General features: G+C 36.6%; 1 protein-coding gene across 3 annotated transcripts in view; it reads right to left on the bottom strand.

Moving 5' to 3' along the window:
* LOC136265055 (uncharacterized) overlaps positions 1-24,780 on the bottom strand; it is a 170,653-nt gene that overhangs the window by 132,671 nt on the left and 13,202 nt on the right. For 2 of the 3 annotated variants that reach the window (XM_066059845.1, XM_066059832.1), the window contains 8 exons: positions 14,990-15,025; positions 14,417-14,492; positions 13,905-14,192; positions 10,980-11,252; positions 10,847-10,917; positions 10,583-10,799; positions 10,291-10,373; positions 1,067-1,253 (listed from right to left, as the gene is read on the bottom strand). In XM_066059845.1, the coding sequence (XP_065915917.1) occupies positions 1,067-1,253; positions 10,291-10,373; positions 10,583-10,799; positions 10,847-10,917; positions 10,980-11,252; positions 13,905-14,192; positions 14,417-14,492; positions 14,990-14,998 (1,204 nt within the window). In that variant the 5' untranslated portion in view covers positions 14,999-15,025. Of the gene's footprint in view, positions 1-1,066; positions 1,254-10,290; positions 10,374-10,582; positions 10,800-10,846; positions 10,918-10,979; positions 11,253-13,904; positions 14,193-14,416; positions 14,493-14,989; positions 15,128-24,780 lie in introns of those variants that run through there. The other variant, XM_066059839.1, reaches the window with a different exon arrangement.

The raw sequence follows: 24,780 nt of genomic DNA, 5'->3' as shown, positions 1-24,780 counted from the left end.
CCTACTAAATGTAGTGAATGGTGAAAATATCACTGCAAATGTAGATGATGGTGGAAGCTTAATTGTGGGGCTGAAGTCTGAATGACACTTCAAGTGTACATAAACATTTCACGAGATACTCTAATACCGTATAGTGGGTTTTTACTGTGAAGACTTTATTTTCGCGAACAGTGGTTAGCTGCGGTAATTAAATCTGCGTTTATTTTATCTTGTGTGTTTTCAACTTCTCGTATTTTCTTGCCTGTAACTTGATACGTATTATTGTGCCACCATGAAACAAAAGCAAACTACATATATATCCTTGAGAGGGCACGCAGTAGGTGCCCCACTACTGTTGGGTCGTCATGCAGCGGCACACATCCCCACTTTTTATAATACAAGTGAGTTCCTCACCAATGACAGGAGTCCAAAATGTCTATAACGTGGTAGCCATGTATATAACTGCTTAACAATGCTTCCATATCCTCTTACAATGCATTTCTAGTTATCAAAATAAAAAATCAGTGGATTTAATTATCGCGGATAGCTGCGTTCGCGGAAATTTGTGTCACACTTTTATGATTCGTGATAAATTATAGGTGCAGTAAAAACCCGCTATACGGTAGAAAGTCACATGTGTTAAGTAGCTTCTTGCTATATACTGTATGGTGAGATCGGGATAGAACAGTCACTTTAAGGTAAAATTGTAGCTTTGCACTTAGAAATGATCAATTAACAGCAAAGATTAATGCTGAGCAAAATATATTATTCTTATTCTTGAGCAAAAAATAGTGAGTAATAGGTGAAAAATGAAAGAATTGCTGGAAAGAAAAATAGGTGGAAAATGCAAAATAGACTCGACCTATAGGCAAATGCAGTGAGAAAAATGAATAAAATTAACAACATACAGGCAGCATCAACATTATTATAGTATGCTTTTGGGTAAGTAAAAAGAATACTGAATCTCTCTGTACACTTGTGAAATTGTTGAAAATTATGGATGATTCCTTATAGTGTGCAGTATGCAAGTCAATTAATCACATAGTATGCTTATAATTGTATGGTAAAGGTATCATGAATTTCTTACTCAATGAGATGCTGATATACTTTATGCCATCTATTGAGACATTTACTTCACATCCAATGTTATCGGCAGTTACACTTTGGGGTGGTAGAGTGAAGTTAGCAGTCAATATATCTACTGTACTGTTCTCTTGCATGTAGCTGTTATTGCAGATTAGAGATATTCTGTAAACAATTCCCAAGTTTGTAGCCTGTTAACAATACATACATAGATAATTGAAGATACATCCATTATCTAAAGTCTATAATACACACATACACCCCTGTATGCAAGTGGGTACACCTGAACCATGTTACAGATTCAGTAAAGCAATGACTAATGAATGACATAATCAGATATTTTTGCATGTACATTTGTATATATAGTATAAATATATGTACATAATTATGCTCTCTGAGGCTTGATCACATGAACTAGAATACACTAGCATGCTTTCATGAAATTTAGGTCCTAGCTATATATCAGGCATATAGGGTTGTATGTGGGTCAGTACTACTGACCCAGTTGATCCACTAACGTGAATAGTACTTGAAGTGGGACCCAGATCTGACTCAGTTTAATAAAAAGAGAGGCATACGTCAAAGGCTAGAATACTCTGAAGCTTCACTGGTTAACCCTGCATTTATAGCATAGACCATACAAGTTATCACACAACTAGAAGGATTGTCTGCAAGAAATGAGTATCTACCAAAGCACACAATTTCAACCTCGCTTTCATGATCAATGGTCAATAAGTGGGTGCGGCTCCACATAAGCTAAATGTAGCTATATACAAATGTAAGTGGGTTTGCTTGATGCCAGACTAGTTATGTAACTAAAAGCAGCAACACCCAATCCTATGGGCGAGATCAAGAGTTCAGCATATATATATATTTAGGAGAGTATCCAATGCCTGTATTGCCTCTTCAAAACACACTGCGTAATAATTGTGCAACATTGTGTAACATTTCTGAATATTTTAGTATAATTCCAGTAAACTCCAACACATGGCTTTGCCATGAAAGACTTGTTGATAGACGTTGATATACAAAAGTGAAGACCTGCAAGCACTTCAAGGCCCTTATAGCTCTTGAAGCAAGTTAACACCTTTGGTGATGATGACTATTGCATAACATTATTACGCAGTGTGTTTTGAAGGGGAAATACAGCGTTGGATACTCTCCTAAATAATACATATTATGAACTCTTGGCGAGATATGATGAATGTCCACAAAGAGAAGCATGCAGTCCCAATAAGTAAACATGGCCCTGCATATTCCTACTGTACACACAGCAAAATACATTCCTGAATGACGAGTGTGAGATTCTTGCATATGTTCAACTGCATTTCCATCAGTACAGTACAGGGGCGTCAGATGAAAAATAATAAGGCTCATTTCTAATGCTAGCTTTAACGGGGTCTGGGGGAATGATCTCCCAAGAAAAATGCACACTTTAAGATGCTATTTGGAGGCAATTGTGGGCTGCAATACTGTGTGTAAGGTGTTAGCTACCTGCATGACAAATTGACAATGTTGAAGTTATGAAAACTGACCAAAAATCACCTTATTTAACGTTACCATTAATTAAGAGATCTGTAAGGAATGTTTCCAAAGTAGCTGTAAAGAGAAACAAAGCCAAAACTGAATATGACAAAAATTATATTTAGAAGTGATTAATATAGTCAAAGTGGACTTGGGTGAAAGACAGGTTTGATATGTGTTGTTTCTATCAATTGTTGCCATTAAATAAATGCTAAGCATTGCATGTTCACCACTTTTAGTTTTGGCTTCATCAAGTTTGAAAGTTTTCTTTTTGTTTCAGCTAAACAGTGGTGAAGCTCTGGCCTCACTGGTCGCACCTACTCTGACGCACTTGCAGTAAGAGTTTGTTAATTTATGATCCAGTACGATCTCATCTGGATCAGACCCAGATATTCAATAAAGAGGATGAGACACACTTGTAGTAGGGTGGCTTAGCATCAATTTTTGAGAATATTGTCACGAAGCGGATAAAAGCACCAATTTTTTCTGAAGCTTTGTTGACATATTTTGACTAATTCAAGAAGGGGTGCCACGCCCAAAATTTAATTAAGAGCTATTTATACAGCTTTTAGTTTACACATAATTAATGCAAATTAAGCATCACTAAGGTAGCTTATCAGTGCTTATATACTGTACTTTCATTATTATTATTTTTAAGTGCTTATATGTAATTATCCCATATATTAGTTATCTATACTGTCACACCTCCTTAAAGCCACGCCCCCTACTCAGCCGCATCACATTTTTTGTACTTACTGGGACTTAAATACATGCATACTTTTAAAATTATTATTATATACATACTATGCAGAATTAACCAAAATATTTAAGATTTGTTTGAGTGGCATTAAAAAGAACAAAGCCATGTGGTCAGTAAATCAATCTGTTTTCATAACATTTCTTGATTGGATTGCATTGGAGCAATAAAAAGAGGTTGGTTAAAAGGTTATTTTGTGACTTTTTAAGCTTATTTTTATAGACAGTTGATTGTATAAGCAATGGACTTTAATTGGAACAAGTGTATTATCTGCCAACAGGACAAACCTGAGCCCTTAAAATGTCCATTAGATAGTCTTGAAGCGGGCAGTGAAGCATTTTATTCATCTTTTTTGGCAAATGTTGAAGAGTTCCGTAAAATTGATGCACTTCCAACAAAAGTGCATTTTGGAGATGGCATAAGTGTTGATGATCTAACAAGCCACCATGCTTCTTGGCACAAATCTTGTCATTTGAAGTACAGCATTTCTAAGCTAACAAGAGCAACTAAAAGAAAATATAATGTTGAGGATTCAGGAAGAACATCTGGCAAGCGTCAGGCAATGGACATTAAAATTTGTATGTTTTGTGAAAAGGGACTTGAGGAGGGAGATCTTCACCAGATTTTGATGTTTGATGCAGATGCAAATATTCGAGAAATGCTTACTGAGTTGCAAGACACCCAGCTTTTGGCTAAAATTGGTACAGAAGACTTGATTGCCAAAGAGGTACAGTATCAATTAAAATGCCTCATTAAATTAAGAAATAGATACAGAAGTTACAAGAGGCAAAATCAAGTGCATGAACAAGAAGTTATAGACGAAAGGATAAACGAATCTAGAGTGTTTGTGGAGTTGACAACCTATATTGAAAAATCTGTAGAAGCAGGAACTCTTCTTTTTAAATTAGCAGAGCTTCACTCTCTTTACATAAATCGCCTAGGTGACTTCGGCATCAGGAAAACTGTCAATAAAACTAGGTTCAAAAACGATTTGCTACAGCACTTTTCTGAGGCACAAGAACAATGTGATGGTTAAAACACTGTTATTGTCTTAACAAGGGGGATGCAAAATATGCTGAAAGACGCATTGAAGAAGAGAGACTATTCTGAAGATGCCCTTATCCTAGCAAAAGCTGCTACGATAATTCGAAATGATACATTCAGACATGAGTGCTTCAAATTTGATGGCAATTTTCCCTCAAAATGCCAGGAGAATTCAATACCATCATGCCTCAAGTCTCTTATCTCATTAATATACAATGGCCCAAACCTGAAGGATCAAGACAAAGAAGAGTCTCATGCTTGTATCTCAGTCGGGCAGTTAATTGTGTTCAACATGAAAAAGTCTACTTCAACATCTGGCACAAAGGAAAGACACACTTTGGATAGGGAGCCACCGTTACCAATCTATATTGGCCTAAATATACACCAGCAAACTAGATGCAAGAAATTGATTATGCAGCTATATTGCATGGGGATCAGCATTTCTTATGATAGGGTACTGGATCTCGAGGACAGGATAGCCACATCAGTATGTGAGTAGTGTGACGAAGATGGGGTTGTATCACCTATCTGCCTCAAGAAACAATTGTTTACTGTTGGTGCCATTGATAATTTGGATTACAATCCATCCTCAACGACTTCTCAGTCATCATTTCATGGTACGGGAATCAGTCTTATTCAGTTTCCAACAAAGGATAACCCTGGCATTGATAGACCACTCAAGTCATTGCCACAGTCTACAGATAGGAAATACAACCTCCCAGGTAGTTATGAAATTGTTCCAGCAGTTGCATTGCGTCCAAATGATGTTACTGTACCAATTCTCAATTGTAATACGGAACAGAGGCAAAGTCATTTTGATGAAGCATTCGCAAAACAGAAATCATGGGTTAGTCATGCACTACATCTTCTAGAAAATGAAGACCTTCATAATGATGACAAAATAGTATGGGGTGCTTATCATGCCTTGCAGCAGCAACCATCACTAGAAGATCCTCTAGGTGTATGTGCATTGCTTCCACTGTTCTATGAGAAAGCAGCTACTCCTTCAATGGTTAAACATGGAATGGAAGTTCAAAGACAAGCAACTGATTACCTAAATCCAGGTCAGATTCCTGTCACTGCTTTTGACCAACCTCTTTTCGCCATTGCAAAATATGTGCAATGGAAATGGCCAGCTACACATGGTGAGCATGTGCATGTCATAATGCTAGGTGGTCTGCATACAGAGATGGCACTTTGGAGAACACTAGGAGATGTTCTGGAAGGCTCTGGCTGGACCGCAGCTTTGACAGAAGCGGAAATAGCTTCTCCTGGCATAGTCGATTCTTTCCTGAATGTATCACATCTGGCACGCACTAGACTTGCTCGCCAGGTAACTGTCTTGACCCTTCAAAAGCTCCAACAGGAAGCATATTCACAATCTGAGTCTAATTGTTCATTTTCAGCTTGGAAAGACAGTATGTGTAGTAGCAGCCCTACTTTCATGTATTGGGATTTCATTTTGCGATATGAAATGCTAATTCTCATGTTTGTTGCAGCTCATAGAGATAGAAACTTTCTACTTTATATGGAAATTATGGAGAAGCTTGTACCACTGTTTTTTGCTATGGATCATGTGAACTATGCAAGGTGGACACCAGTACATATTAGAGATATGAAGAATTTTCCAGATTCGATTAGAAATGAATTTGAGGAAGGACGTTGGGTGTTGTCTAAGACAAATAAATCTTTCTCTTGCATCCCTATTGATCAAGCTCACGAGCAGGAGAATGCCAGTGTGAAAGGTTCAGGTGGCTTCATTGGCTTAACAGAAAACCCCAGTGCATTAAAGCGTTGGATGTTGTCAGGGCCTGAATTAACTAGATTGCAAAATCAGTTTGAAGCTGAATATCTACCAGTCAATGACCCGGATGACCCTAAATATTTTCAGAACCATCAAAGCGGTTATGCAGCACAGAAGTCCTTTCATAAGCAAGTTCGTAGCCTTTTTTCAACAATCAAAAATATGGGAAACCCCTTTCTGGATGACTTTCCTGAACTTGTTACCCTTGATAGCCGCAATTGCATAGGTGAAACAGGAGTGAATGCACTTCGAACACTTGAACACATAGGCACAACACAATATCAGGAATTTGTGAAGTGGGTATTGGAAGAATGCAGTATTTCAATTCACAATCGGATTAAAAGAAATTCTCTAGCTATTTTCAAGCAGTATCAGCACAAAACAACATCAAAGCAAGATAAGGTCAAAATACTACAAAATAACGTAGCACTTTTTGGGCAGCTGTATATTTCTATGCAAAGCCGCAACAGTGATTTAAAGGAATTCTTTTCTCATGAGATGCAGTCATTTCCACCATCTCTATCTGACTTAGGAAAGCTTTATTTGCCGAACACCAAGTCTGATTTACTAAACTGCATTCAGTTAGTTGCACAGCCTGAACCTCCAACTATCTGTGATTGCCAAATCTTGGATGGTGCTGCTATAGTTCACTTCCTGCCAGTTACTGGAGTTGCTGACTATGCACAGAATGTTTTTATCCCTTACCTTCAAAAACAACTGCAGAGTAGTACAAGAATAGACATAGTATGGGACACATACTTACCTGACAGCTTAAAAGAGTCCACTCGAGAGAAGAGAGGAAAAGGTGTGCGCAGAAAAGTGTCAGGGCAAACAAAACTGCCAAGCAAGTGGATGGATTTTCTTTTTGATCCTAAGAACAAAACAGAATTGTTTGCTTTTCTAACAAATAAAATCACAATGTTTACATTTCCGTCAAGCAAACTAGTATATGTCACATCAGCACAGTCTGTTCTACATAGTGGCTCTGCAAACCATATGCAAGACTGCAATCATGAGGAAGCTGATACCAGAATTGTAGTGCACATTCGGCATGCACTACAACAAGGTATGAAGACTATCGAGGTACGAACTGTGGATACAGACATAGTGGTCATCTTAGTTGGTGTATTTTATGACCTACATGCTATTCAACCACTAGCAGATATTTGGATTGCTTTTGGAGTAGGTAAAAACTATCGATTCTTAAGCGTTAATGCTATTTCTCACACCTTGGGGGAACCTAAATCAAGGGCTCTTCCAGTCTTTCATGCATTATCAGGCTGCGACACAACTTCTGCATTCAGGGGAAAGGGAAAGAAGTCTGCCTGGCAAGCTTGGCAGGCATTTGAAGAAGTGACAGCAACTTTTGAGCATCTTTCTCTACATCCTTTTGAAGACTTAAATGCTGATTCCAGTCATTTTGCAACTATTGAAAGATTTATTGTCGTACTTTATGACAGGACTAGTCCACTGAGTTTTGTAAATGATGAGAGAGAAGAATTATTCTGCAAAAGAAGTCGATCAGTAGAAAGGTTACCACCAACTAAGGATGCTCTACTGCAGCATACTAGACGATCAGTCTATCAAGCAGGAATCTGGACTACCAGTACACAGACACTGCAAGTTCTTCCTTCACCTGAGGACTTTGCTTGGAATAACTCATCTGGCACATGGTTACCAGTTTGGATAACCATTCCAGAAGTTTCAAAGGCTTGCCGTGAGTTGGTAAAGTGCTGCTGCAAAGGAGATTGCTTAAACTGTACATGTGCTAAATCTAACCTTGCTTGCTCCCCACTTTGTAGTTGTAAGTGTACATGTATTTGATAAGTATTTTCAGTATACTTAAGTTGTGTATTAATGTATGCCAGCTATAAACATTGTTTTATCGGATACTTTCTTGTATTTTTTTAAACATTTGACTGAAAAACACATTTACATACCAAGGTACTGAATAAAAAGCATAAAGTGATGCTAGAATTTCAATCACAGTGTGCTTTTTACACATATTGTATAAATACAGGGTGCTAAAACATTAACTGTAACTTTAACGGTAGCCATTTTATTATTTTGCCCATAATAGGCCGTACGTGGGTGTGTCTTGAGGGCACCCCTTCTAATATCAATAAGTACATCATAAAGAACCTCTGTACCAAAAATGGTGCTTTTATCCGCTCGGTAATGATAATTTTGTTAAGCCACCTTACTATTGACAGGATCAGGCTCTGTTTAAATTAAGTTTCACTTGTTAACTACATGTACACAGTACTTAATGACCATGTGCTGATTGTTAAGTACTCTATCACAGATTTACAAATTGAAATTAGAAGTAGCTATCGTGATTGGTGGCAATGATGTGTGTTGTTCAATATGGTTCAGTAGGCTAGAGCAAAGAGCTCTAATAATACAATAAGTCACTGTCTCATGGTTTTCATAGCAATAGTTAGCAAATTGCTAAAAAAATCCCTTATGCTATACTTACAGTTGTGCTTGTCTAGTTGGTGATATAACTGTATATACCCCAGGACTTTCATGGCAGGAATGGTACATGTACGTATCTTAGCTATATTTTTGCTTGCAAGCCATTGAGATTTATTCTTCATTCTTGCTCTGCTTTAGCATAGCCAGAAATTTTATTTTAGACACAGAAATGTTATTATGAGTATTCTTCAAAGCATTGTTTTAATTCTGAAATTTGCTTTATCCTCAGACATAAAATTCTAAGGATATCTACCAATTGTGAGTTATTTCTAACACTAAATTAATTGGAGCATTTTAAACCAATGAATGAATGCCATACAGTATGGTTAGTATATTAGAGATCATGAAGGTTTTTACTTTCTCACAAAAACTTGGCCTCACAATAGCTCCATGGCATCTTGCAGTATTGTTTAGATAGAATCAAGCCCAAAAGTATCTTCACAGTAACCAAAAACACTTTCAATGAATTGCTACAGAATTTTAAAACCTTTATTTAACAAAATTTTCTATTGACTGACTGACTGACTAACTAACCAGTGGCGGATCCAGGATGGGGCATTTGGGGCAAATGCCCCCCCCCCCCCCCCCCTTCAAGAAATTGCATACAAGATCGAGATACTCTAATAGAGCAGTCAATTACTCTAATAAAGCAGTCATAATGTTCATGAGGCAGTGTAGCTTACCTATGAAGCTACAAATAGAATTTTATTTTACATAACAGACGTGATATAGTTGGTAAGGATAACTAGCTATTATTGTTGTGACCTTTTTTTTTTTTTTTTTTTTTTTTTGGTCTTCAACTGGTTTTCAGCAAGTTTTTTTTGGTCTTCAACTGTTTTTCAGAAAGGTGCCCCCCCTCTTTCGAAACTCTGGATCCGCCCCTGCTAACTGTCTGACTGTCTACCTGATTCCTTCAGACAAGCATAACTCAATAATGGCTAAGGCTACACGGGCTTGATTGTTTCACTGTTAGATGTTGATTCAGCCTGACAAGTGCCTATCACAGTATGTACAATGTATGCATTATGGACTTACTGTACCTTTGTCCTACTTTTTGCTGTCAGCTCAATGTGTCAATTCACGGTAGCGTGTGATGACTTCCCTACGTTTGTAATGTAATGGAAAGCTGTCTGTGTTTTCATAGTGGCTGGATTGATTGCAGAGGCACTTCTCATAATGTTCTTCATTATTAATATTGTGTAATGGGCTGAATATAGCAGAAAATAAAGTGCAATGTCCACATCACACTTTCTGGTGGGGCATGAATCCAGACGAAAACATTAAACATGGCACTGTTCTATCTTTTGATGCGGTATGCGTCAGTCATAATTATGTTACAAAAAAGTAAACAAACGAGCACTAGGACTTTTAAATTTGATTAGGGATTACAGAAATAAAAAGTAGTGAAGAAGGGAAGTTGCTTACACTTGCAGATATACTAGTGGACATTTAATCCCTAAATTCAATCATGGGTATAGACTGAATTAGGAATTAAATGACCACTAGTATATCTTCAGGTGTAAGTAACCTCTCTTGTCCACTACTTTTTATTTCTATGATCCCTTATAAAATTTGAAATTCCTAATTTTCCTTGTGCTAATAATTAACCACCTCAACTTACTCCTTTCCAATTTGCTTTCACAGTGATTTGTTCTTTAAACAGAATTTCTCCATCAAGATCTTGCAATAAAAAGTTGGACCCATCTATCAATAAATTAAAAGAAAGAAAAAAAAAGATTTATGCACATTGAAGAGAGCATAAACTATATATAAAGCACTACAGTAGCTGTTAGTACGTAAATTACATTCAGCAATAGATGTATACAACATTTATAAAAATTAATCTAACATGCATTTTGTGTGTGCATGATATTCCTCTGCATATTAGTGGGTTATCCAATGTATATTCATACCAATGGTATTGATTTGATCACTACTCCGAGTCACTGCACCATTACAATATGTTGCTATCAGTACAGTGTTATTTATCAGCTGATCAACTGGTATTAGGGCAGTGTATGACCTTGTAGTAGTTACAGCATTATCAACAGCTACATTATCACTGGAGGCATTAAGTCCCTGAAGTTCCAACTTCTCGATTGGAGCACAAATTTCGTCAGTCTCTGTAATCTAAAAAAAAGTTTCTGGTAAAAATGCAATATTACTTTTAAGCTTACAGTCATCCAATTGGCAAGAATTCCACAGAAGTTTGTCTCATTACATTGCCACGTAGCAGTGAAGATCTCAGCTTTGCCACACCATAGTAATTATAATGTAAGGTACATTGTAGTTACTGTAGACCACACTTACCTGTTGGTTTACCAGTATTAAACATTTCCTCCATATACATTCCTGCTCCTGCACTATCCATTGCAGCAACTTTAAATGTGTAGTTAGTATCTGGAGTAAGGCTGACCATTGAAATTTCAGAGGTTGTAGCATTGAGATTTTTCACAACACGACCATTGTTTATAAACTGTGCATAATTAATGGTGCCACATATTTCAGTTCTGCTGCTTGACCACATCACAGATACATAGCAAATACTAGAGCTACCATTCACAATTTTGACAGATGGAGGGCCTATATACAAGAACATAAAAAATCAAATGGAATGCAATGTTATATGAAATTAGTTTGTGGTTAAAATTATGTGTGCTGGAGCAGGCATTTACATTTTGTGACCTTACATATTTGACAATTTGACAATCGTGAAAGGAAATTCATGGGTTTATCTAGCTACCTCAACACAGCACAGTTACTGTAGAGCCTTTAAAGAATATCTACTGTATCTATGAACATAACTATACTCTTGCTAGATCAACGAAACAGCTGAATTATTAGTATCACAGGTAAATGTACGAGTGGTATAGGCATGGGCTAAACTACTACAAGTACACAAAAAAATTTTTAATTTTTAACTAGAGTAGAGACCATAGCACATCAATAAAAAGTACTGAAACAAGCTGGAGTAGTGCACGATATTAAATCACAGTAAAACAATAAGAAGCGTTTTATCTCTACTGTGCTCAAGATACAAATGCACAGTAGGGATATAACACATATTATTGTTTTACTGTGATTTAATATCATGCACTACTCGAGCTTGTTTCAGCACTTTTTATCAATGTGCTATGGTCCCTACTCTAGTTGAAAATTCCAAATTTTTCTGTGTACTTGTTTGTTAACTTTTTTTTGTAAATACTGTTGTTATGACTGGTGAACCCATGCATACCGCATCAGAAATTGTGTCGCACCCCAGCTATATCAATCATCGTCTGAAAAGTGAAGTATCCATTACGCTTTGTTGTCAGCTATGTTCAACCCATTACATAGCATTTCGGATCTAGAACTGTTCAAAAAGCACTTCTGAAATACATGCATACCGAAAGAAACGGTGCTGCATGCCCCAGTTATATCAGTTATTGTCTGAAAAGTGAAGTATCCATTGCTCAACCTGTTACACAGCAGTACAAATTGAGAACTGTTTGAAAAGCACCTCTGCAATCAAAACAGCCACTATGAAAAATACGGATGATTTCTGTTACGAAGGGAAGCCATCATGTGCTATCGCCAAATCTACACTTTTTGCTGTCAGCAAAGATGAATGGGACCCAAAGGAGGACACTTGTAAGTCCATGAAGAATGCATTGTACGTACTGTGGTATGCCAAAAAGCACCTCTCAGGCTGAACAGTGAAAAAGTCAAGCTCGTAGCCTTAATTGTTATCAAGTTACGCTTGTCTGAAGGCATCAGGCAGGCAGGCAGGCAGGCAGGCAGGCAGGCAGGCAGGCAGGCAGGCAGGCAGGCAGGCAGGCAGGCAGGCAGGCAGGCAGGCAGGCAGGCAGGCAGGCAGGCAGGCAGGCAGGCAGGCAGGCAGGCAGGCAGGCAGGCAGGCAGGCAGGCAGGCAGGCAGGCAGGCAGGCAGGCAGGCAGGCAGGCAGGCAGGCAGGCAGGCAGGCAGGCAGGCAGGCAGGCAGTCAGTCAGCAGAAAATTCTGTTAAATAATTTATTTTTAAAATTCCATAGCAACTTGTTGAAAGCATTCTGAAAGCTTGTTTGGGCTTAGTTTTATCTAACCAATACTGCCTCATTGTCGTCAGGGAAAACTGAGGCTGGTTTTTGGGTGATGTTATTTCATGGGCCATGCCTACTCCTTTGTGGTCCCTACTATACAGTACTATCGTACTGTATGATACTTATGGAATTGCCAAACATGGCTTTGAGCATGCACTACTTTTTGCTTGGAATGCATGCTCTCGGTATGTTCATTATACTCTGTTATGCTTCATAAAATAATTACATTTCCTAGCTTCCAAAAGTACATGTAACTGGTCTATTGGGAAATATTCAGTAATGACTACTCTATTACAGTATCTTGGTCTCAAGATTTCAAGTGTAAGATATCATACCCTGAGACTTTACCTTATCTTAATAACCAAGGGATTCATCTGTTGGCAAAATTTGTGGTAGGTAATAGTATTGAACTAAATGATGGCAAAGTGAGTAATATCTGCAATGACGTTTATGACGTTGTGAATATGTTTCTTGATGTCGCAAAACAAGATGGCCACTAAAGTGAGGGGACTTTGTACAGGGAGGTATTGGGTGATGGTAGTGTTCTGCTATGATAACGTTTATAGAATCAAACAAGGGCGAAGGTGAGGCATATGTACTATATTGCAGTATAAATATGCGTATTTGTGCATGCGTTGAAGAAATCCGTCTGCTTTTGCTCAATGAGCCTGTTTTGTATCACCAAGATATGTTTAATACATCTTGCCTTTACTATGTCTTGGTTAAAAACCACAAACAATGTTTATTTCAATTTCTGTGCAACAAAGTCTCTAAAGTCCCCTCACTAAGATGCCCATTTTTCCAATTATGACATTATGCTACAACAATTTTCGTCATTGTGGATATTGTCCATACAGTAGATGCAGTGGAAACTAAGGAACATGTTTAAAACATTTCACATTTTGCATTGAGATACTGTAGGCTGTAATGGAAAAGGTTGAAAATGATATATAGAGCAAATTAGATATACAGTATTTTTGAGCAATGTTGAGCATGTGTGAAATAAATTAAAAAATTGTTGGAAAGATAAAATACAGTAGGTGACTGATCCCCAGCTACACCTCAAGTGTCTAATTTTAAAAAGTGTAAGTAGTAATATGCATGCATAGTTTAATTTGGGAATGGAATTTAGCAAAGCATACAGTTTAATTTACTAACCTGTCACATTTAACACTATGGAACTAGTAATCTCATTAGTAGTAATAGTACACTCATACTCAGTGTTATCATCCTCCAGTCCAACATTAGTGATCACAAGATCAGTAAAGGCATTATATGTAGAGTTGAACACATACTGATGATTAGTAAGAACATTAGTATCAACAAGTGTTCCATTTCTCCTCCAAATTATATTCACTGGTACTCCATTAAGTAATATCACACATTGTAGAGTTACATCACTTCCATTACATGTTATACTGGGACCAGTAGCTGGTTGACTGAGTGCTATGTTAAAATACAGAGAATTCATGCAACTGATTATCACTGATTTAAATTAGTGAAAGGATATTATAAATGTACTGTATGCTTGCATACACCAGTTTATCAGAAGTACGGTGTATGTTATACATAAAATTATTATTGGTTGATTGATGTGTGTTAAGTTTACACCAATCTATAATGATGATTGTACTGCTACAAAACTCACACAACTGCTTGATTATACTCACTAAAAGTTTGCTGCAAGGTACACTTCGCCAATAGTAGCAATCCAATGGCTGCAAAGATAATTTTGATATGTAGTATCTAAGTAATAAAGATATACACATACAAATATGATAACTATCTGTTAAAAATACAGTATATGATGAGTATAGTCTTCTATGTACTAATCCAATTCTGTGAATGAAGACAAAACAATAGGTAGCAGGGGCTAGAAAGCTGAAAATTTAAATGGAGTTATAATAATAGCTATGGATTATACCGGAAGACATCATAGCACTCTAACAACTTTGCCACCAGTGACATGATCAAACCACATTCACAGATTTTCTAACTAAAAAGGAATACTTTAGTTGATGTTACAGTAAAACTATTCCCGGAAATTAATTATTATGCAATTTTAGGAACCATTAAAAATCAAATGGGTACAGTTTCTGAAGGACTACACCCCCAAGACCCTTTGCTCACAGAGCTCTAACCTGGTCACTTACCTCCCCACTTATAATATCAAAAATTCCTCCACCAGTAATAGATACATTTTGATTAAAATCAATACTGAATAAACACATACACAAACTCACTTGGTACATATCCACAGATGTACAGTAAAGTATCAACTATAATATGTAGTAAAAGTAGAGTATTACACCATCATCAGTACACTATATATATATATATATATATAGCTGAAGTGAGACTGATATATGTACCTGTTATTTAAATACTAATAAGTGATATGGTTACTGAATTACCACCTGATGAATGGGTACTGTCCCACGGGTAAACCACATTATTTAATATGGTCGTGCATGTGGTAAATGGTATACATTTGACCAGATCTAAATATGGTAACTTGTCTTCCATCTATTTTAAGCCATTCAAATGTATACAAGTGTAATGTTACCACATTAACATTTGTAAGGTTTCCAGTGACATGCAAAGGCAGGATGAGAACAATTAATGGATTTGTGTGCTGCTAGTGTCAATTTTAGCAGTGAGGCACAAAATAATGCACACCAAAAAGGTTAATCTGTACTATAAACCATACATAAAATAGTTATCAGAGTAAAAATCCATTAAGTACAGTACGAAGCATGTTCTGATGTGCATACTGTGTACCACTCAACTCATAACTGGAAAATGACACCTTATTAGACAAGTGTGTATTACAGTACCATGTTCCATCATATTTACATAATATTCTGAGTATGAATCCACAGAATACAAGCGTAATGTATAAAGGTTGGTGTTTCGTTGAAGCCACAGCTCAGGTATAAAACTCTTACAAGCCTTAGGTTAAGTGCCTTAACTATAAACATTTAAATCAGATAAGAAATGTGTCTAACCATCAGTTGTTTATTGTATTATGGTCTAGCACATCTAAATAGATAGGACAGGTTATGTGGGTAAAACAAGGTAATGATATAAGCTTTATATTGAATAAGTTACATTGTGCATGTAATAACATGTGTCACCACTCAGCTGTTTATTGTTTAGCACTTCTTATGTGGAAGTAAACAACCAGTAACCTGTTTATCAAAAGTATAAAAATGGCCAACAAATCAAATTAGATGTCTCTTAATACAGTACTTTACCAACCATTGACTAGAACTTTGCATTGGCTGACTGGCCTGGTTATATTAATTTGTTTGCATTGCTTTTTTCAAGTAGTGGGGATTTTATAGTGCCCTACATGTGTAAAGTATAGTAATAAAATGTTTATAATCCCATGACTGATTACTCAATTACCAGAATCATCATCTATAAATAAAATAATACTATAAGGGTAAGTCTATGTCAAGATATTATAATTATTTCATATCACTCATCACTGAAACTTTTTAGTAGTAGGTAACAGCATTCTGCAAGTATAGCAGACCAATTTTCAACATATAAATTTCATATAGTAAGTGTGCAGAGCCGTTTTGACAAGGACAGATCATTTGTTTGACCTAGTGATAACTAGCTGAATTTGTCTGCTGAGGTAATTAAATAATCATATAGCTACTGATGTTGTACAAGGAAACATGTACACCAATTTTCTACTGCAGTACTATTATATCAATCGTTTTGGTAAAGATAAGGATAATACAGGTTTTTGCAATTGAATTCGGCGACTTTGCAATTGAATTCGTCGGTTTTGCAGCCAAATTCGTCCGTAACAAGAATGGCAGTTGGAGCAAACACGAAAACATGATGTAGCAGCTGCTACAAGAACTTGTTCAAGTACAACAGTAGTAAACAACTCTTTATAAGGCAATAATTCTTCCTCTACAGCCTATCCAGCAACATTCCAAACTCCACTGCGCCATTCGCGATGGGTGTGGTCACTCACGAGCAAGTTAATTAACTTGTCAGACAGCTATCAACTTTGCGTACTACCAGCTCCAATTACCTTCTAGTGTCTCAAGTGTAACTCTCCATGGTGTAAATAGCTCATCTCTTAATGAACGGGTTGGTTTCTTGGAGCCGTTTTGTTTATGACGAATTGTAATGCAAAACCGACTAATTCAGCTGCAAAACCGACGAATTCAATTGCAAAAAGCTGTAACTCACCCACCCATGCACTCACTCACTATACTACACTACACATACATGTAGACAGATGCACGCATTTATTATCATAAATCAGATTATATTTGTATATTGGCTTTAAAAATGGCTTCGTGGTCAACTAGCTACATACATGCTAGACATGCAGTTTGACCAGAGGTTGGAAACAGTACAAACTGCATTATATATTATATACCCCCTGTATATCAAAACAGTTCTGCTGGCTCTCAGAGGTTTGTGACATGTGTGTTAAGTTGAATTCAGATGATGAGACTGTATATACTCAGTAGCCATTTTATATACTGTAATAAACTGACTGATCTAACGAATAGGAAAAAGTGAGCTTGTAAACACTTCAGTACCTGTAAATCATGAAAAGTCTCTAATACAATATGAAACTGTTTGCACCTTTCATATAAGAACTAAAGATTAATCTCATCTTATATGGCAAATATACAGCTGTTATTATTTATTACATTTAAGTTGAGGATGCCTGAAATGCCTTTAAAGCAGTTAATCATGTTGCTGCATTATGGAGTGCTAGTATTCTCTACCTTGAAAACCTGTAGGGACATTTATGTTTCTAAAAAAATATTGAGTAATAGGGTGGGCAGTACTCAAGAGGATTCTCAGTTTTTGGCTGTTGCAGTGATGCTACAATGTGACAATGGGAACAAGATTCAAACTTGTACTGGTTGCTCTCTGCATTAAAATGTATTGGTAGATAAACTAGATCCCCACCGCTGTGGTCCTAAGTCATCTAGATCTGTTCCTAAATAAAATAATTCATTACCAGTAAACCAGTGCAAACTACAACAAATACACCAGGCACATAATAAATTAGTTGCACGGTTGAACATGCACCCTGACTATCAATTACTGAAAAGCGAAGGTCCATTCTGCTTTGCTTTCAGCTACGTTCTACCCATTATAGAGCATTACAAACAGCATGAGAAGCACCTCTGCAATCACTCCAGTCACTACAAATATTACATGGACAATTGTCATGATAGCCGTTAGCTAGTCAGTAGAAAATTCAGTTAAATAATCTTTCTGTAAATTTCATGAAATGTTGTTGGAATAGTTTGGAGTTACCCTGAGGCATTTTCGGGTTTGATAATGCTAGTTTTTGGATGACATTTTTCAGCAGGAAAACCCTAATCTCTATGATCCCTATTATACAGTACCATACGATAAAGGACTGTTTGTGACACATTAAAGGAACCAATTGTCAAAGCATGTGAAGCCAACATATTAATGAGAACCAAGGTCTGAGGCTTGACTTAGCTATTTATGGAGTACAGCACCTGGCAAATGCAGCCTGAGGTGTTGATCGATGTACTTATCAGAGACGCTGACCTCTCTCTCTACATAAGCTGTGATCCAGAGGGAGTTCTGGTGAACGTTGTTGAGAAGCAGCACCAGGGAACACTATAACTTCCTTTTGTTACCTGTGGATAGGAAGCTGCATTGTAAAGCGAGGGCACTTCATTGGCTGCTTGTATTTCTGTTCATGCTGGTACATAAATATGCTATTCTAAACAGCATGCTATGTTAGAGCGTGGCTCTCATTGTTTTGTTATAGAATATGCAGCATGTTTACGTTTGAGTGGAGCAAGGGTGAAATGGTATAGCAGACATTTGCTAATGGAGGAATAACATCTACATTTTAAATTTTGTGCTGCAAGTCTTAGATGTGGGGCAAATGACAGTGCCATTAAGACTGGAATAATAATAAAAATAAACCATAAGTTTAATTCATAGATCCCATTCCATATTCAAAATACACTGCATTGGATAATACTAACAATAGTAGTCATCAGTCTATTTTACATGCTGTTAGTTAGAACTTGTAACACTATATAGTGACTTAACAGATCTTACTAAATTCATCAAGTATATACATACTACAATGAATAATTTAATTTCTTTAGAGTGATAATTACTTTTAAATGTTATTAATATTTACAGTCATGTTAACTGCCATGTAATATACACCACATAAATTGTCAAACTAATACTTTGTACAACCTTTAGTAAGTTAGATGTACTTGTTTAAGATTACCTATAATGAGAGGTGACACTGAGAATATATTTTATATAGAGGGCAGACTATATTTCTTGAGAAATTGTAGTTAAGCATGATAAATGGTGGAGTGAGCAGTGTACATTCAAGATTGTTCTATTAGAGTGATTCAATTTGTGTGCAAGGGCATGAAGTTAGACAGCTCTGTGTGATTCACTTGGTATGGAGCATATTCACAATAACATCTTGAACCACCATGATATAACTGTGCACACTGAAGCATAACTTTATAGTTCAATGCAGTAATTGCACACATTGATACCGAAATTTCGCACATTACTGAAATTTACTGAATTTTCCAAATGTCAGATCAAATTGTATTAGCAATTGTCTGATCAATTGTGTTTGCCTGTAGTACAACAGAAAATCCTGTCATAAGCTTGTGTATATGGTAAGTAGATTCATTGTGTCCCATGAATATAACGATGGAACTTGAGAAATGTTAACTATGTAGATAAATTAATTTTAACTTCAGCTATGAATTTACTATTGATGGTGATAATAAAATATGGGTTATAGGTGATCATTATTTAATCACCCATTTAATGGATGTAATGTAATTGATTATGAGCATCAGTTTTTTGTTATAAATGATTTGTACTTGAGGAGACAAAGTTGTGTAAATGACACTGTTAACTGCCAAGAAATAATCAGTGAATGACTGTTCTATTAGAGTAGTTCATACATTTTCTGCAAGGCCAAAACCAAATGTGACCAGATTTTACAAAACCAATCCAAATCACACATCAGGCAAAATCAAACTAACACCACCAGTGGATAGCTACACTATCGTACTACTAATTTTGACCCTTGGTATTAATAGATGGATGTACATTTTGTGTAAAGTTCATACGTGTATTAGTCATCCTTGGCAAGTTATGCTGACTTGAATTCTTTAAAACCATTTATCTCAAAGTCACATTTAAAATTTACCACCAAACTGTGAGCTCAATTGGATATGGTAGGAATGTCAGTTCCAAAGTTTACAGGAGATTAAAATATCAAGTATTACAAGGAAGGAAGTAATGGAAGCAATTAGGTGTTCAGACAAAAATTCAACTCAATTAAACTTTGTAACAGTATGAACATGAATCCATAAGTGGATGCAGTAAGAGACATATTTCTAGTAAACAACCAAATACTTTAAGCTACCTACATAGCATGGTGATAAACAAATTTACCCCAACATGCCATATCATTTGTTGCTCAACCATCCATATATTGTTTGCTCTAGTGTACACACATGTACCCAGTAGGGGTTATCACTTTTCCCTATTTGCTGTATGTATAACCACAACTGCTGAACAAGCTCCATATGACTCTAGTGATCTTGTAAGCACAACCAGTAAACACACTTGATCAATTAATTTTGATTACTGACATACTTTATGGGGGAATTTTTTGTTAATAATAAATTTAAATTTAATTGAGTGTATATAAGTCATCTGTAATTACATACTAAGAAATATTTGACTACTCAATGCGAAGATTGTATAGCTGTACCAATATCCAATTTATCTGTACCTTAAGCAGCTGATACTAATTATACTGATCCGATGTATGTAAAACTAATTGTGTGCATCAGCCTCGTGAGATTGTTTTTAAAATAATGAGATTGCATGCACTTATTGCTACTAATGTTTTGGGATTACTGATTACGATCATGATGCGTGGGAAATATTAAAATTAGCTGAAATTAGCTTGAATGAATTGACCCTTGGCACTATCTCAGTGCCTTGTGAATGGTAGATTCAATATCACATTTTCTAAACTACCAGAAGACTTGTTGATGTAACTCATAACCAGCTCAGGGCAGCTGGCACAAAACCAGTCAATAGTTACTCCATCAATTTTGCTAAACACATCTTCAGACAACTTACTGTAATGCAAAACCATGTTTACATCGTTGTGCACCCAGATGTTTTATTACACTTATCACCATTGTATATATTCAGCCACCTGATAAAAATGCTCTCTAGTCTGACCCACATACCAGGGTAATACATGGAAAAGTGCCAAAAGTAGTGCAACAATGTTATAACTTAATGTAGCTACGTGCACACTCTTTCTTAGGCTAGCCAAACATCAGAATTATGCAAAGCCTTACAAGGCTAATAGGACATCATGTTTGTGGTTGCACATGAAAAAACATAGAAAACTACAGAACAAAGTACAAACAGTACGAAGTATTGCAATCGCTGCAATAACTAAAATGTCACTCTATTATTGTTGATACAAGTAACATTATTGAGGTTCCAACATCATTACTTCTCAAAACTTTCATTAATTCATGGTAAACAACACCAACTGTCATCATAAGATTACTTCTTTACGGAGCCTGCTCTGGCCAGCCACACAGTCTCACACTTCCCTAAATAATTTTATTTCTATGTACCATAGTCCTTCAAGATTTCAGGGTCCTGGGGGCGCTATTTAATCTGATACTTTTTGCGTCCCACAAATCAAAGTAACACTGGTAAGGTTTAAATGCATTTAGCATTTTCATAACTTACAAGCACAAGTAGGCTACCTCAAAGTCTGAAATTTAGTCTTGTGGAACCACAGATCATAAAAACTTTACTTGTAAAGCTGCTCTGAGTTATTCAGTTATGGCTCTTTGAGACCTATCATGTATTTGGTTACGCACAATACATATTCATTTGTATAGAAAGTTTAGCAATACATATATCCACGCAAAAACAGCCAAGCTGTAAAAAAAATGGTGCAGCCTTAAAATGCCTGGGTGAAAAAGTTGTGAAATCAAAGGTGGCGGCCAAGAAATGGCTGCAATGATGTCAATGCTAATAAATTTTAACAATGCACATAGCCATTATTAATTTTTTTTAGCATTAACATAATTGCAGCCATTTCTTGGCCGCCACCTTTGATTTCACAACTTTTTCACCCAGGCATTTTAAGGCCGCACCATTTTTTTATAGCTTGGCTGTTTTTGTGTGGATTTCACTCCTTTTTGTAATTTATAAGGCTTCAAAACCACCCTATGGCTGACTTTGAGGTTTGTCTTTACTTACATTTCTTCTTATCTATGTAGATACAATGATGATTATTGAAGACAGACTTATAAATGTATTTTATTGCATGATTTAATTCAATATTTGATAATATTATTGTAATATTCTAATAGAGTGCACAATTTTTTGAGGACTTCTAATAGAACATATATAGAATGTTCTAGAACAATCTAGTACTTCTATTGGTAGATCTATGAGATTACAAAACTTTTGATGATAAGCAGATTTCAACTAGAAATTTCATTTATAAAGCAGAAATTAAGTGAGGTGATCAGCCAAGGTAGCAGTGGTTCAGTGGTTAAGGATGTAGGTGTTAGGTATGGAGGTCCCTGGTTCGAACTCTGGTTAGCTTTTTTTCCAACATTTTTTGTACACCTTTTTTACCCCGTGGTGACTGCTCTATTAGAGTATCTCAATCCCGCGATTTTACACTTGCTTAGTTTTTGCTTTATAACTTTGTCGCTGTAACTCTATTGCTATTCTAACTATCAAAAGGCACTGCTACGATGATCAGCCAATGTACACACCAATTTTCAAGTTATTTCTATACTTGGTTTACTCTGTAGCCGTGACAGAAGTTTGATCTTTTTTTACATGAATAAATGCTCATAACCCCTTGCAGATTACTCAGATTCACAGCAAACTTGGTACATGAATCCACCGTTACGTGCTCTTCATTTGAGCCAAAGGTCGAGGTAATCAAGTTACACATTTGCATTTTATAGCAATTTTTGCAAAGTGTGCGAAAAGAAATTGAAGCCCCCCCCCATACGGCATAAGAAGAAAAAAACGAAGAAATTAAAACGAAATTTTGAACGCCCATATCTCACAAATGGCTGATGCGAATTTGATCAAATTTGCTGTGTGGTGTACCCTACCTGGGGGACAGCTATATTGCAAAAATGGTGTGCTTTGAAGAAGGGCCATGGAGCTATGCACGCATGAAAAAGCTGTTTTCTTTCTTCCTGTAAATATACTCACGGTGTGGTCGCTGGCTTTCTTGGCCGCACGACACACTACCATGTGTCTTGATTAGTGAAGTGTTCAATGAAACATTGTTTTAGTACTTTGCGATTGTAACAAAACATTAGTATTTGCTTATACAGCATGTATCTAGAAACAAAGCCACATGCAACAGATTCTACAGCATTGACAAGTGTGACTCTAGTGGAATCATTGCATACAATAGGAATGTATAAAATAGTGTAAAAAATATTGCATTTTCTAGATCAGCATAAGAAGTGCCTCTGCAATTGAGCTACCACAAAATATATGGATCATTCGTACGCCCCAACTATCAATTATTCACTTGAAAGTTAAGTGGTCATTACACTTTGCTTTCACCTATTTTCAACCCATTACATAGCCCTGCTACCATAGATCAAGACACACGGTAGTGTGTCGTGCGGCCCAAGAAGCCGGCGCGTAACACCCGTGAGTATATTGACAGGAAGAAAGAAAACGCAATTTTCGCACCTCCGTAGCTCTGTGCTTCCTTGATGAAACAAGACGATTTTTGCTGTGGACATGCCCCCCAACTGCAGCACTCTACATTCCAAATTTGAGCGAAATCGCTTCGCGCGTTCCCGAGATATGCGACTTCAAAAATTGGCTGAGTTTCTTCGTTTTTTTTTTCTTCTTCTTCTTCTTCTTATTTTTCTTTTTCTTGTCGCACACTTACAAAAACTGCTATAAAACTCGAACGCGTTATCCGATTGCCTTGAAATTTGGCACACAGAAGGGGGGTATAAAGGCGCATCTCGGTACCAAGTTTGGCTGGAATACCATAAACAGACAAAGAGTTATGAGCGATTATGCACGAAAAATAACACCAATATGTTGTCACGCCTACAGGGTAAACCGCGTATGGGAAGAAGCTGAAAATCGGTGGGTGAATAGGTTAACTATTGAACCTCAAACCTTTTGTGGTTTGAAAGAAATCGAGCTAAAAACCAGGAAGATACAGCGAAAAAATCAACAGTGTGTAACAATTACGCAATCGAGATTAGCTAATTTTTAATATTTTTATTTTATTATTATTATTATTATTATGCTTGCCACGCCTACCAGGTAAACCGCTTGGGGTAATGCTTTCAAAATCGCTGTACAGATGGAGTTATCATCTTAGAAAGGCTCTTCAATGGTGTAGAAGAATCAGACTTAAAGCCACGGAGTTATAACACGAAATCCAACTTGGTGTAGCAAGTGCGAGATCGAGATACTCTAATAGAGCAGTCATCCTAATAGAGCAGTCACCCTGAACAGAATTCAAGAGATCAGTTAGAAATAAGTAACCTGTATAGAGATCAGCTACAAACAAATCACCCTGTAGAGAGTTCAGCTACAAACAATTCACCCTGTTAAAACATCAGTTAGAAGAAGATTTCTTGTAGAGAGTTCAGATACAAACAAATCACCCTGTTGAAAGATCAGCTAGAAGATGTCACCTTGTAGATACTTCAGTTACAAAGAAACCACCATGTAGAGAATTCAGCTACAAACTAGTGACCCTGTAGATACATCAGCTAGAAGAAGTTACCTTGTAGAGAGTTCAGCTACAAAGAAACCATTCTGTAAAGAGCTCAGCTGCAAACAAATCACCTATACAGAATTCAGCTACAAACAAATCACCCTGTAGAGAGATCAGCTAGAAGAAGTTACCTTGTAGATAGTTCAGCTACAAACAATTCACCCTGTACAG

This window comes from Dysidea avara, chromosome 1, assembly GCF_963678975.1.
Source record: "Dysidea avara chromosome 1, odDysAvar1.4, whole genome shotgun sequence".
Taxonomy (NCBI): Eukaryota; Metazoa; Porifera; class Demospongiae; order Dictyoceratida; family Dysideidae; genus Dysidea; species Dysidea avara.
Note: the sequence above shows the minus strand (reverse complement) of the source record. Positions and strands in the feature narration are given on the sequence as shown.